At 41.0% G+C, this 16053-nt stretch overlaps 2 protein-coding genes and 1 long non-coding RNA gene across 4 annotated transcripts in view; 2 read left to right on the top strand and 1 right to left on the bottom strand.

Moving 5' to 3' along the window:
• arhgap35a (Rho GTPase activating protein 35a) overlaps positions 1–2402 on the bottom strand; it is a 61278-nt gene extending 58876 nt beyond the window's left edge. The window contains exon 1 of one of the 2 annotated variants that reach the window (XM_036537387.1): positions 2340–2402. The gene's annotated coding sequence lies outside the window, so the exon portion shown is untranslated. Of the gene's footprint in view, positions 1–226; positions 407–2339 lie in introns of those variants that run through there. The other variant, XM_036537386.1, reaches the window with a different exon arrangement.
• LOC118783492 lies at positions 934–4651 on the top strand. Its single transcript, XR_005005194.1, has 3 exons — positions 934–997; positions 4338–4397; positions 4543–4651. It is a non-coding gene; the product is annotated as an uncharacterized LOC118783492 (long non-coding RNA).
• A 2138-nt stretch (positions 4652–6789) lies between these two features.
• On the top strand, positions 6790–14488 carry ap2s1 (adaptor related protein complex 2 subunit sigma 1). The gene is made up of 5 exons (XM_036536739.1): positions 6790–6968; positions 8061–8210; positions 9451–9564; positions 11814–11873; positions 12990–14488. The coding sequence occupies exons 1-5, from the start codon at positions 6966–6968 to the stop codon at positions 13089–13091; spliced, it is 429 nt and encodes a 142-aa protein (XP_036392632.1). The 5' UTR covers positions 6790–6965; the 3' UTR covers positions 13092–14488.
• The last annotated feature ends 1565 nt before the right edge of the window (positions 14489–16053 follow it).

Raw genomic sequence — 16053 nt, forward strand, 5'->3', positions numbered from 1 at the left:
AACTGGCCCTAGAACGAAAGGCTATCCTCTAACTGTGTCACTGACAATCCCAATAGATGTCAATGAAGTTGTGATGAACGCTGGTAATTAAAAAAAATTCATGTTTGTCAGTAAACTTTGCAATCATGAGGTTCATACTGGCAATGTATCGAATTATGACATGACAAGTAGCTTCAAAACATGAGTTCACCTGTTATAGATATAACCAAAATATGCAGCTCCTCACCTCCAAACGCTAAAGTTGATTACTTCGGTCCAATCATAATATCCGAACTTAATAACAGTACATGCGTGGGGGCACCGGGAGACATTAGCAGTCAAACGAGAGCAAAATCAATTACAGTAAGACTGAATATTAGCAACAAGTTCGTGTCTGTTGCAAGGTAAGTACAAATGAGCTGTACTGTCGAACAAGGCCTTCAAGCATCTGTCAACAAACACTGGCCGCAATCAACATAAGCGAAAAAAAAAAACAAACCATGACAATCATTAACAGAGTGGAGAAACGAGGAACTCGTCAAACATGGCAGTAGGTCAACATGAGAAGTAGTGCTAAAATTAAGCCGCTCCTCTTATTAATTATTATACACGATTGCGCAAAAAACCCTTTAAATTACCATGGTCAGCGTCTTCGAATCTCAGCGATATTCACTTCCGTTCACCTAAGGAGTGGTCACAATGCAACGAGCAACCTCTCACGCGGTTGCCGTTCTTCAATGCATGGCGAGTCATAATACCGTCAAAAATTTTACGGTGTGACAAAGCAGCAACATCTTATTTGTCTGAAGGTGGGATTCAGCCACAGATGACGACAAAACACAATGCTACCTAGCTGCGGTTTACAATGTAGCGAATAGCCTACAGCGAAGGCTCAAAAAAGAACCGTATACTGAAACGACAACGGTTCGAGATTACACATGCTAAACATGACTGTCTTTATTTCCACGATGCCTCTCAGCTTGCAACGGTGGAAAACTTGATCTGGGTAAAACACGAGGTATGTAAAGCGATAAAGTCTACACAACCGCTTACTACTGGGGAAGATAATGGTTGTGTTTAAACAGACAACGTTCCTAATCTATTTTTTATAATTCTGGGTGAACACGACCTGCAAATCCCCATTCGATTTCGACTTCGTGATGTGTTGCTATGGGCCCAATTTATGTCACCGTGCCTTGAGTGAGAAAGCAAAATGAAACATTTCGACTGCTCAGAAACATGCACTGCACCCTGCCCTTAATCCCCGGCCTGCTGTTTATTCCATGACAGAGAGAGAGAGAGAGGAGGAAAAACTATTTCCCCTACTCTCGACGTGTGAGGAGACCGCTGTAGCGATCTGGGTGTGTGTGTATATAAATCGAAGTGTCATCAACTAATACAACTGCTTCAGGAATTGCTGTTTTATATCGATTTAACGTTTATTCCCCGCTTTTAATTTGTATGATTAGGCGTCAATTAAGACACTCTGGAACTGCTGCCTAATAGTCATGACAAGTAACATTCTGAGTTGTGAAACTCATCTTTGTAGCAAAGAGGGGAGAGGGAACTAAGTAATCAGTATAAAATGCATGTGTACTCAAACCGCTTTATAATGCAAAATAATTATAATTGTGCTCCAACAACAATACAGCATGCAGTAGTGGGGCCTGCTCAATCTTTCCAGTTTTAACTGAACAGGAAAAAAAAAACTAACACACTGCTCTTTAGGTCAAACAGTACGCAATATCTCACTGTATTTATCGAAACGAATTTACTGCAGACAATACACCGTTAGGTAAAATATCTATAATGCAACATTGCGCACACCATGCGTCGACTTACAGGCCAAAATGGGGGCAATTAAGGGAACAGACCAATTGTAATATCAATAGTTCTCACTTACTGAATATAAATGATGACAAGATATGTTTTTTTTCCATTCTGCTTTTAATTATCTGGTATATGGCTAGCACAAGGCACAGAGCGAAACAATACTGAGCACTGATCAAAATCTAAATACCTATGTCATAGTGAGGTCCATGCAGGTACTACGGCTAAGCAGCTATCATTAATTACACAGAACTAAACAATTTTGATCACCCTAATTTGACGAATCTCTTTTGTTATTTTATTTGCTTATTTTTAGATATGTATTTGTTTATTTTGCTTTAAACAAGGAAAAATACAACCCTAAACCTCGCCAGGCCTCTAGTCCACAGAATGAAATTGCAGACCCTGTCCGCTGCACATTTTTTCCTGTCTGTACGAGATTCACTTTTTATTAGCTACCCCCGTCCATTCCAAACATATCACTCCAGCCCCTGACATGTGATTTATAGTAAGCAAAACCAGAGACTAACCTAGTTTTAATCACTCTCCATTTGTCAGAATCTCGTTGTCTTATTCAGTTCCATTGATTAAACAGAGAGCGAAAAAGACCGATACATACCACAGCATTCCTCCCTCTCTCTCCTCGTTCTGTCCTTTCTCTCCTGTTCTCTCGGGCTCGCGCAGGCAGCAGCCCCAACCGGCTCGATAAATAAATTAATAAAGAGATGAAAAAGAAATAATAGACCTCCAGCAGTCACACGAATATCTGTATTTCCTTTTTTCGGTATGCACGTTGTAGGTAGATTATTTTCAATTAAGTCTCCATTTTCAATGAGAGTGAAGTTTTAAGTACCATTTCTGTTTCTTGTTCCTCTTCTTGGTGTTTGAACAAAACAAAACAACAACCCCCCAAAAAATCTTCAGGACCTCTATACCTCGTCCACTGGATTGTTTTTTTTCTTCTAAGAAAGGAGGGGGCGTTAAAAAGGCTTGTTTCACTGTCTTCCTCTGCGCTCACCACGTTGTTTTTGACCAATTATTATTTCCTTTGTTGTACTCATAATATGCAGAGTTGCCCATGCACATTCATAGCGTTTGCTGCAATTTACGGTGCATTATTTCGTCGCGGAACAATAACGCCCCTCAATATTTAGTCTCAAATGCGTGCGTTTGACTTGAGAGACTGCATGTATGTGTGTGAGAGTGTGTGCAAGTGTGTTTTTTTTCCAGCTTCCCAATAATGGCGGCTCTTCTCCCAAACCCTGCTCTCTCCTCCTATTCCGAGAGAAAAAAGCGATAGAACGACGGCGGAGACTCGCCCAGTGGCGCATGGACACAACTGCAACACACACTCTCTAAACAATATACACACTCATGCTAACGAAACCAAATGACACTAGAAAATGAATGCATTCTGAACGTCAGGAACGACTGACGTAACAGTAACATTTTCATTATATCTTTGATGCATTGATATTCCTTCCAAATCATTGCAGTTATTATCATGATTACAATTAATTGTTTGCTTTTGATTAGGGAATTTCTAGAGTGATCACTTAACGGGCCTTTGTGTTGCTAAGAAAATATATTTTAAAATATTGAAATGTTTACAGTTTACATGCAGAAATGTGGTTTGTGACATGTGTCCGCGTTAACTTTTTTTTTTACAACTTCTAACGTAAACATCAAAACTTGAGGCGTCTAGATTCCTGTCAGCTCGTAATTGTGCATCAGTTAATTATATGCAATACGTCTACTAACGTCACGAATGTACTGTTAACGTTTAACTCCGCTATAGCCACAGCAGTGGACACACTGACAAATGACCTCTGTCTAACTTCTCTTTATAATCACACATTTTATGCACCAGCCTTGGTCTTAGGACTCACTTTCAACTGTCACACACTTAAATGCACAAAGGATTCATGTAGGAGACAAGCCCATATCTTCTCACTATTAAGCGATCATATTTCTAATCCGGCAGAGGGAAAATGACCTGGGAAAATATAATGGCATAGATGCTCAGAAAATCAATAATCCGTATCTTCTTTAGTTTTATTCCCTTTACTCATGCTATTGCAGTGAAATGGATGGGCGCCTGAGCGTTCAATATATGTCTTCAACTGAACAAAACGATTCAGTTGAAATGGAACATGGTGACATATTTACATTGCATATAGATAGATACATATAATAATATAATATAGATACACACACACACACACACAATGGCCTGTATGTCTGCATTACAAAATGTGCAACATGCCATGAGCTGATGAAGGGATTTCAAAAATGAAAAATACTACAAAAAATTGCCTCAAAACACCCAGCTTGTTATTCAGAATGGTATTTACAAATTTGGAATACAATGAATCCTCCAGTGATGTACCCAGAAAGCTGGCTTAATGACTGTTGTGTAACAGTTTTAACAGATGTCTGGTGACTTGGGGAGTTGCAATGCAATGATTGCTTTTTTCTCTTGGCCATCAAAATACAGCAAAATGTGCCTAACCCTATTTCCCTGACAGGAAGTTGTAATCCAGACTGCACCAGCATTCATCACAACACAAAGGACTGAGTGCAGGCTGGTAAGTGCTGATTCTACTTTTTTACCTGCCAGAAACATTATCTGAAATAAAATGGTTTTCTACACAAATGTATTTGTGCAGGTTGATGAACAATTATGTGTGTGTGTGTGTGTGTTTGTGTGTGTGTTTTTAATTATTTTAACAGCCCATTTACACAACTGGGGAACCAGAGGAAATTTACTATAATGCTCTAAAGTACAACAATGGTGCTTTACCAAGAATTTTAACTCACAGCCCTTGGGTCCAGAGTTCAGTATCCCACAGTATTAACAAATACTCCACACTGCTGTCCACTGACATGGAGCAGGAGAGTACTTTCACATCAATTTCCAGTTTCTCAAGGCTGCAGCAGCAGGGTAAGCATTTGACCTGGATCATGCAGTGCCAGATTAGAGAGTAGGTCAAAGTTTCAGTTTAATCTGTGCCTGTTTTACATTTCTCTGCATTTTATTGCACTGTACGCAGGGTAGCAGTGGCAACATACAGTACCTGAAACTAGGCCCTGCATATCTGCGGCATATACTACTTCTTACACTAGGGGCTAGGACCCAAAATGAGTCACAGCCAAGGTTGTACTGGTTCATGAAAAGATTTAATACAATGGGCATCAATGATCACAGTGCAATCACCTCTGTATGTTGGCAACCTATATTGACACTCACAATTTATTTTGCTTCTGAAAAAACAACTAATTTAACGTAACTTGATGAAATTTGTTTGCATGTGTTAAATCAGACAAGCATGTACCTCTTTGTAAGGTATTCAAGATCTTATCTTAAAATGAATCCCTTAAATGTTTTATTGTTTGGACATTTATGCTGTGCCAATAAAAGTGTTCATTTTATATTACCCACATATTGTGTTTGCTGTTGTATCTTGTCAATCAGTTGTGAAGAGAACAGTGGGTGTGGTGTCCCAGAGACAAAAACTACAGCTCTTGTGCACCTTCAACATGGGACACAGATGAGCGCAGTGGTTTCATGCTCCCCATATTTTCAGCTTTCCACGTTCACTTGTATTCCTTACACAGGGGGTGCAATGCCTCTGCTGAGCCTGACCTGGTAGATTGGTCCATTTTTTGTGGAGATGCCAAAACAGAGAAGCACAATGAGGTAAATTGACCAAATTACAAGAGGGCTGTCCTCTCGGTTCAGTTTTCCCCTTCTCATCCTGCCACAAGGCTGCAGTCGACATTTCCCAGGGTCCCAAGGGGCCAACACATTCTTCCCACTCGTAGTTTTGCAATCTCCGACAATCAGCGAGCCCTCCTCCCCACCCCCCAGCCTCCCCCAAAGTGCAGAGGAGCTATCCAGGCTGTCTGGATAATGTTCTGTAGTGAGTTTGCTTCCCACTAGACCAGTAAACAAACCCGCAGCCTGTCTCCATTACATTTTTTCCTCTCTTGCGGAAACAGCCAGTGATGTAACAAAATGCTGACCTTCCATTATATTTGTTTAGCTGTTTATTTCTTTATTTAGGTTTGCAAGAGTAGTATTTTTACTTGAGTCCGTCGCTATATGCCAGCATGCTGGTAGAATACTGTTTTTATGATATAAACTGCAGCTGGCAGCAAGTTAATTCTGCCCTGGTTTTAGTTTGGTGTAAGGTCTGAAACAGGCCCGGTACTTTGGGGGTGCATAGGGGTGTATTGCACCCTCAAACGGACCTCAGTGCACCCCCAGTTGCCTCCTTATATCAATATCCAATGTCTACATAGTATTTATGACTTTTTGGCACCCCCATGGATTTGCACCCCTCTGCATTTGCACCCTTCTGTATTTTCTCCTGGCGCTGAGCCTGGTCTGAAGGATACCAATAAAGTTAAATGGTAAATACAGTGGCAGTTAGTCTTTTGTCATACTTATGACACACAGATGCAGCAGCTTTTGTAATGTATTAAATGAAATTTTACTTATTCCACACAGTTAATTCTCCTTCACTGACCCAGAAAGAAAACGTAGAGACGATAACTGAAACTCAGAATTTTGTGTGAAGTCATCACTCCTAGCACTGCTTCTTCTGAGCACCATGAGACACTTTCGCATTTTACTGCAAGCAGGGTTAAAGCACCATCTTCCTCTCTCTATTGTTATTTTTACACAAACGACGCTTGTATTAGTATATCCTATAATAATTGTTATTGCTATCATTATTATTACAATATTACCATTTGTGTAGTTAAAACATATAATTATAGTGTAGCTATAGTCTCAAATTAACTTCAGCCATGCATGCACGTGATTTCGTCATGACCTCCCGCCTGATCGCTGTCACAGGAGTAACTTCATTACCCAGAACTACGATAAAGAAAATACTGCGCATGCAGGTACATGTAGTCAAAAGCCTGACTCCCTCTGTTGCTGAAAGAGTATCAGTTGCTTTATGAACTACATTACCCATAACCCCCAAAGACCTTTCCTGGATATCCTGCCTGGAGGAGATAGCGGTGGATCTGGGAAGGTCTTGTCAAAACAGGCATATAAATTCCAAAATTTATGTTAATTTATCTCCAGTCTACCGCCAGTTGGTAAATTCCCCCGATAATATATCCATCGCTACAACAATACCATGGTAAGTGTATGTTCGTGTTCATTTTAAGCCCAGCTGTTTTCTACTTGGAAGTTTGTCGTAAATAGCTAACGTTAGCCAGATAGCTCGGTTGCTAAATGAATGAAGGAAAGGCCCAGACATATAGCTATATTTTAAATATTAAATACTTGGAAATAATATTCGCTTATTATGTGTCATATTATAATGTGTCTGTACGTTATGGAGAATAATAATGCATTGATTAGAGGGTAATTAGCTATCTTGCTAATCATGGGATGGTACCGTTAGCTAGCCAGATAGCCGTTTGTTATCCAGATAGTCTAGTTCTGGAGAAATACCGATAGAGAAATGTGGGGTAAGTTTCTGGAAGGGAGTCACAAAGCTCTCTCTTCGTTGCTGTTTAATTAGCTCGTAAAACAGCAACAACCCTAGTTTGTTGGCCAGGTTGCTTGTTACAGTTCTGTAATTCATTATGGTCGGTAGGGGTGCGACCGTATGCCTTTCGTTTGAATTTGAGACAAAAGTGGTTAGGGTCAGTGAAGAAACGGTGCTGTCACCATCTGTGGCATAGCTGTGCTCTACCTCGCAGACGGAGCGGGCCTTCTTTTTCTTCTTTGATGGGTGGACTGGCCGAACCCAGCCAGTCATGAGACTGTCAGGGCTTTGAGCGGAAAAGGGAAAGCAGGCCTGTTTCCTTTTTCCCATGTACACAGTGTCAGGGCATTGGGTTTGCTGTCTGTTTTGTCCTTGTGAAAACAAAGAACCCCAGATGGTCTGACCAGTCCAGTATTACTAGGTAGTAATACCTAACCTTGCTAAATTTTAATAGAAGTTTTACCCTGAGTTCAGTTTGGAACTTGAAAAGCTTCCTGTTGAAAAGAGAAGGATTGTTTCTATGGTTCTTATTTCTTTCATAGTTACATTTAGTTGCTGATTTATAATGTTGCTACCCACAGTGTGCCATTATTGTTACTGCTTGGAGGAATAATGTCTCGTTGTTGGAGAGTGCCACCTGGAAAGCAGTGGAGGTTTGACACATGGGGCTTATCAGAATGCTGTCCCAGGTAGCGTCACGTGTGGTACGCGGGTTGTTCTTCTCTTGTTCTCCCCTAGATCCGATTCATCCTCATCCAGAATCGCGCAGGGAAAACGCGGCTGGCCAAATGGTACATGCAGTTCGACGATGACGAGAAGCAGAAGCTGATCGAGGAGGTGCACGCCGTGGTGACCGTCCGCGACGCCAAGCACACCAACTTCGTGGAGGTACGGCACGGTGACCCAGTCTCTCACTCTCGTAATGGTGCACCAGCGTTGGTGCCGGTGCTCCGGAACCGTTGCTTTGTCGAGATTACATTAAGATAACCATGATGCACTACTGCCACCTGTAATCATCCGTGGATCCGTTACCTCATGCATTTTCTCTTCTGTTCATTTACTTTCATTTCTTTTTCTGTTCAATTCTCAAGTTGTATTCAGTCACTGACAAATACTGAGAGGTGTTCCCCGTGACATTCTGTAGCCAGTGTGTTGATCTGTATATCAAATCTGGTAAATAAATGTCTTACACCACCTCAACCTGTATGTGAGGGCAATCAGGGTGAATGTCCTTATCTTTCACAGCAAGTGGTCAGGTTTTCAGATTAGTACTCAGTGGTCACATTGAAGCAAATTCAGGAAGAAAATGAGTGGGACAAATAAGGAACAGCCTTTACACTGCACAGCTGATTATAACAGTTTCTGTAGTTTTCATTACAGCTGTTGGGTATTACTTTCCTAATTACTTTCCCAATTAAAATATGCATGTTAGCACAGTTTCCCCGAATCAAACACTGCCGTTGAGAAGCCTAGAAAGGAAATATTTGATCCAGCATTATTTGATTTGACACTGTGATTTCCGGTAATTGTTTAATCTCTGGTTACCACACTGTTTACATTATCACTGTGGCTATTAACAATGCGATAGATGTTTGGGTGTGTGTGCTGCATGTAGATCACTTCTTTCTTTAATACACACGTGCAAATTATCAAAAATTGTATTAAAACAACTTAAAACAAAATGGACAGGTGGATAGTTGTAACAATGCAGATAATATGCATGCAGAATGCATATTTAGGAAACGTATAAGTTTTCAAAAGGCATATGTTTACTTTTAAGGTGCATCCACTGTCACTGTAAATAATTGGCAGACTGCTTAATATTCTGTATCTGAAGCCACAACTTTCTGGCCAGGAGCTTGTGATCTTTACCAGCTCTGACACTCAAAGCACTCTGCAAACATTCAAGCAGTCTTCTCTTATGAATTCACTGAAGTTCAGCTAAAGTTGAAGTAACTGTGGTGAATTTAAAAAAACAATCTGTTCTTATGATCACAGATCTCATTCAGATTTTTATACAGGCAGAAAAGGCACGGTCTTCCTTGTTAGGTATAGAGGCAGTGAGGAGGCATTGTTGACTTTCTGTCTCTCTCTTACTCTGTCTCTGTCTCTCTTGTTTTTAATACAGTTCAGAAATTTTAAGATCATCTACAGGCGTTATGCTGGTCTGTACTTCTGCATCTGTGTGGATGTCACTGACAACAACCTGGCCTACCTAGAGGGCATTCACAACTTTGTGGAGGTATGAGCCCCTCTTTCCCCAACACAAAAATATGCATGCACAGACATGCAACACATAGAGCATATATACCTAAAGAAGAAAAAAGCAAAAAGAAAAAGCAGCTTTGGTAATAATGGCGAGATGACAAGATGAAGACTTTAAAGGTTTTAATCACTAAATTCAGTACCTCTGAAAGGTAGTTATTTTTTCCAGGCAATGCAGGGTGCACATATAGATGTACATACACATACGCAATGTACAGGCACAGGCATTTTGACAGTCTTTACAGTCTCACTCACATATTCCATGTATTGGCCAGATAGCTCAGTGTGCTTCACACTGTAAAGTCTGTGTCACCCCATTGTTGAAGCTTTAAGTGTTCTGGATTGCTGGCTCGTTATGAACATTCTTGACAGGTCGTGATCTAAAATAGAACATTCATAGCTAGCATAGCAATGCAGACAGCACCAAAACCTCCTGTTCCCTGAAGTACAGGGGATGGAAGGCACACAAGAGCCCAGCATCATCTTATAATAACCAGCGTCTGTGGTTTCACCTTTTCATTACACATATCATTTTGCAATATAATAAATGTGATAGGAAAGAAGACCAATACTCCTAGCAGACACCAACAAACCTACGGTCAACCTTGAATTGATTAGAGCCATTACTTCAGCCAGAAATTTTGCAGGTTTGCTAGTAAATCAAAAGTGTCCCCTAAAAATCTTTTGGAATCTGGCACTTAATGATGAAGACAGGAACTTAATTTTTTTATGATTTTACCTGATGCTGACATTATCGAGCTAGTATTGACAACCAAAACTGTGACACATAAATGATGCAGGTGTAAGACCATAATATATGAATTACATACATGGATGGTTATGTCAACTGTAATTAATAATAATAATAATAAATAATAAATTGTGAAGCCATGACACCTCATTTATGAAGTGTATGTAAATGGTAACAGAAGGCTACTTTAAAGGAAACCAAGCCGTCTTCATCATAATGTGGTATCTCAGGGATGGAAATAACATTTTTGGTTTGCACAGCAATTTTGTGACACACATTACAATTTGAATAGCAATTCTTGGAAAAGCCATAACCGTTTTATGGGTACATTTAAATTAGTTTGTATATTACACCAATTTTGTTTGATAGAAAGAATCTTAATTGCTTTATTAATTGCCTTAAACAGCCTACCAAATGTGCAGTGACCAAACAGAAATTTTGATGAGTGGGGGAAAAAAGCATTATTCCTCTTATGCATTTGCAAATTTTTAATATCATCCCTTCCCTTGAATAATGACTTAAAATGAAAGACTGCTTGTTTTCATCCCCATTGCTTAGTCCTCCAATTCCCATGATTTAAGATGAACTGTAGAGAGCACAGATATGCTTCATCACTTCCAGCATGCTCACCGAGCACGTCATCAGTTTTAGAATAATGATAGTGGTGCTCACAAAGTTTGCGTTGGCATGCACACTAATACATCAGGAATCCGCACTTTAAATTGCCTTCGTATGTTAAAAAAATACAATTTTAATTGAATCCAGGACAAATACCCCTGATAAGAGAGGAGACGTGCGTTTTGGGCCCAGTTCAGGGAGACGGGAAGTGGCGCGTAGCAGGGTCCCGCTGTCCTGCCCGGCTCACATTGTGTTCCCTGCCTGAGGGGCAGCAGGAATGCGGCCGTGAAGGAAGACAGCGGCGGCCTGACCACAAACGTTCAGGAGTTCAAGAGCGCTGTAGCTTGGAATGCTGGGACTGCCTCTACCCCCCCCCCACCCCCCACCACCCACCACCACCCCTCACCAAATTCCCGGGGTAGACGGAGTGCCCCAAACACCGATTCAGGATTTGCAAAACTAATACCAAAAGCAGCAGATTCTTTTGCTGCACAAAAGTAGCAGAAACCAATGCAGAATTAGTGATCAGTCACTAATTCAGTCTGTACCGTCACTGTACTTAAAGTTGGGCATCTTGGACCTCCAGGCCAAAAGGAAGCACTGGTGTGCATCTATCTAGATCCAGTCTTAAATCACCTGTCATCCTGATAAGTTGGCAGCCTCTGTGTTCCCTACTTTATTGCAAATGTATCTTATTTCTGCAAGTATCTATTGTCTGAGGAGAATTTGAAGTTACTCATACCTGATTCCGGGAATGGTCACGGAAGTGAATTTGCAAGCCACCTATACAAACTCTGCGGGGTGTGGTCAATCCAAAACATAAGCCTCGTTTGTTTTTTCCCCCCCATTTCTCTTAGGTTTTGAATGAGTATTTCCACAATGTGTGTGAGTTAGACCTGGTGTTCAACTTCTACAAGGTAGGTGCAAGAATGTCTCGCTAGAAAGTCTTGCCCCCTAGTGGTGTGGAAAAAAAATGACCAGCGATCGCGCAGCAGTGACTTGTAGACAGGAATGTAATAAATCGAGAGGGGAAAAAAAAAAGAGCTATTTTTGTTTTAAGGTTGCAGTAGAGCGTTGCCATGGTAACTGGTGTACACAGCATAATTACAACAATCAGTCAATTAATTTATGCTCATCCCCATCAATTTGGTGTGGTGGGTTTATCTTTAAAAGAAAACAGTAAGCAATTAAGCGAGTCACTACCGATAATTACCTTCTTCTGCTCCTACTTTAATTACTGGAGATATTTTTGAATCCACCCACCCGGTCAACCTTAATGAAACGCTGCCTACGCGCAAAAACAGATGGATTCTTGTGAACTTCTCCTCTTGAGAAGAAATGTAAAAATGGAGGAACCGTCACATTGTCAAACATCAGATAATCTAAGGTAATTATCTGAATCAATCCCTGGTAGTTAGCTGCTTGCAAAATTCATCAGTCCAACCCACATGTTATCATTTTTTCTCCAAATGTTTTTTGGACATGCAGGATGCTTTCTGACTCATTGGAATATAATGTGCATTTCACCAACTGGGAGCTATGCGGAGGAAGTGTTTGGGCACAGCTGACCACAGTGGCAGGGAAATTTGAAGCGGTTTGAATGGCTGGAATCTGCCATTGTTCCCCTGAGCGAGCACTTAAACTGAATCATTCATTAAACTGAATCGCTGCTGTAGAAAGCCAATGGGAGAGTCATTGGAAATAATGTGCTTGAATGGTCCTGGGCATCTGGCTGTGCAACAACGCGATAATGTCTCTTTAAAATAAGGTTTGCCTTGTAGATTTCCAGGTGGTTTGATCTGTGGTCATTTTTACTCGTTTTGTGTATTGTAGTTACCATGGTAATCGGCAGGTACTGTTGTAGATTAAATATTATCACTGTGTCACAGAATATATTTCTCCTCAAAGGATGTGGTTATCACATTAGTTAACAGTGTATTCTGTACTAAAAAGCTACCAGTAATACTCTAAGATATTAGCTGTGTAATGAATTGTGGTCATCTGGAGGTGACCTTCCTGTCCGCCTTTCTCAGGTGTACACAGTGGTGGACGAGATGTTCCTGGCAGGAGAGATCCGGGAGACGAGCCAGACCAAGGTGCTCAAACAGCTCCTCATGCTGCAGTCACTGGAGTAGTCGCTCGGCCTGGAGAGCCCGGCCCCATCATCAAACCCCACCCTCTTGATTTCAAACTAACCCCTCCCCCCTCCCCAGGAAGCCCCTCCTCTCATTGGCCACACCATGGAGCAGGCTCCACCCCGTTGAAAGTATTTGAATGACCCCACCCCTTTTACAGGATACTCTACCCTCGCTGTCATAAAAGCTTCAGCCAGAAGTAGGCGTGGCCAGTCACTTTACTATGATGTAAAATAGCAGCACACGTGGACTGGATCGTTCCCTTCCCTTACCAATACTACTACTGCTGATGAGCAGCCAAAAACACTTTTCAAATGTGAGCCTACAAGCATTTGGTCACACTACTGTGTTTGCATACGGTGACATGTAGTCCATAGTGCTGACTGTTGCAGGGATCAGAACTTTGATTATCACCCTTAGTGTAAGATTGACATAGTTAATCCCCATAATTGCGTACATGGCAGTGAGCCTGGACCAAATGCAGCACAAGTGTTGGCAAAAGATTCCATCCCTATATGAAAGACGTCAGCTGACAATGATAAAATTGGCGTAAATCATCGTAATAATGTATTTAACAAAGCCACAAATTGGATTCTGAGTGGCTTTGTTGTGTCAAATGGAAAGCACAGTTTGGTCAGAATCACAAGTCTTACGTTTGTTGAACGAACAAAAATGCCTACCTGGCTTGGCCAATGTTAAGGAAGTGGTGCCCTTAGGGGTGTAAGTTCACACCATGTCCATTCTATTGCATTCCAAATGTAGGAGGATTTAAAAATGATTTTAAGTTGACCTTTTCCATGTCTCAGCTGCTGCTTGTCAGACCTCCCCCCAAAAATGTCCTCATTTTAAGGAAAAGACAAGCCAACAGCAACCACCACTAAACACAAACTAGTTCAAAGATGTTCTCCTTTTTTTCTTATAACAGTATTGTGAAGTTCAGTTTGTATTGTGAACTTATATTTGTATTTGCTATTGTATGGACAGTGCACTCAGTTCTAGCCTATAAAGCAGACTCACCCTCACCCTCACCGGAGTCTCCGTCTATGAGGAGACACAGGACATGTGGCCCTATTTAATAATCAAATGCGCTGCGGATAATTCTCTGTGAGTTGGTATGTTAAGTTATCTGCATTATCCAGAATGATGTCTTTCCATGGTAGTTTGATTGCATTAATTATGACATCAGTCATTTATAGACTGATATCTTTGTATTCTGGGTATTTCATGGGTGAGGCTTCATGAACCCTAAAATGGATGAAGCCATGATGGTGGTGTCAGCAGCTCCCTCACTTGAACAACTTCTGGTGTTTTTTGCTATGGAAAATGTTTGATTGATTTTATTCATAGTGATTGGCAGCACATGATGGCTCCATCCGTTATGCGGGCCTTTACTCTCTAAACAAGCAGCCACTGAAGAATCTGAGAACATGAGACCTACACTGGAATATGGAGGAGTAAGATGAGCATAAATGGAAAAAGTGCTGCCCCTCACAACCCTTTTTTCCCCCCACCACCCAAGTTTAGTGTCTTCCTCAAACTTGAGCTCCTCGCACTGTATGTGGAGGAGTATTTAATTGTGAAGTGACTCATGGATAACAATGATGGCATATATATATCGAAACTGGAGCCTCGATGGAATAAATGCGTTAGAAATAGTCTGACTGAGCCATTAGGTAAGATTATGTTGAATTGTAGGATACGGACAGCACTTTTTTCATCCGCACTGGAAGGTTTTCATCATGCTCTCCAAATGCATGCAGACACACCTTTGATTTTTTCTGGTGAATAGGGTGAAGTACAGCATTAAAGATGTTTTGTTACATCACAACCCTCAGTCTCTCTAGCAGTGCTTTGCAAACCAACAGACAACAGGTTGACAGTATTTGAATTTAGACAGTAAGGAGGGGTTGGTTGAGGATGTGTGTGTGTTGTGCTGGAACTGAGTGTGCTGTAATGAGAAATGTGAGAGGTGTCAGCCACAGAAGGGACCAGGGAGAGGCATGGAAGATGACCAGGGATCATTAGTTGCCACCTGGATCCATTTTACTGGTCTTTGATTAAGACATGATCTAGCTGGCCTCTGAAATAAGCATAGGCCCCTCCAGACTCAATTTCATTTGATTTGCACAGAACTAACTCTGCAGGATCCCAGTCCTACTTCCTCAGCCTGCCCCCACTCAGCCTGTGTAAAAATGAGACTAATTATAGCTATAATTTTAAAAGTCAAACTAGAGCTTGTTCTTGGGTGAAAGACTAGAAGAAGGAATAACTCCTTGGCTTCTAACCTATAAAGTGCACTCACATGTATGACATTGTGATGAGTGCTTTGGTAAACCATCTGCACCAGTCATGAGGCAATGTTCAGGCTAAAAGCCTGGATATAAACGCACAGCACCCCTTTTCTAGTGTGAAGCCAGGGACCGGTCAGTTGTGCTCATTGTATGTTTGGGGACATGCTTTTGTGCTCAAACCACAACAGTACCATGTAGAAGAGATCCAAATACAGGCCAGAGTGTATGACCTAGAACCTGAAACGCGCCTCTTTCCGGGTGTGTTTAAGAGAGAAAAAATACATTCAGTTACTGTGGACTCACTGACATTATGTCTAATCTCGCATCCTGTTACAACTTAAAAAGAAGGATGTTTTTTTTTTTAGGTTGCCGTAAGACATTTTTTAAGTTTGCATATGAGTTATGTACATTGGTTTTTTATAACACCCTCAAATAATAATGGCTAAAATAAGAATTGTAACTCCCATTATGGGTTCCCTTCATGTCTCCCAGAGTGTGTGTTGATGGATGCTGTCTGTGTGTCAGTGTTATTGTTCTCATTATCCAGTCTCCATTATCAAGTCTCCTTCCAGTTCATCCCAATCTATATGTATATATACATTTCAAATTAAACTTAAGTACTCTCAATATGTCAAGTGGTGACTTTTTTCTTTTGTCTGTTTTAAATGTAG

The sequence above is a fragment of the Megalops cyprinoides genome, chromosome 9 (genome assembly GCF_013368585.1).
Source record: "Megalops cyprinoides isolate fMegCyp1 chromosome 9, fMegCyp1.pri, whole genome shotgun sequence".
NCBI classification, from domain to species: domain Eukaryota; kingdom Metazoa; phylum Chordata; class Actinopteri; order Elopiformes; family Megalopidae; genus Megalops; species Megalops cyprinoides.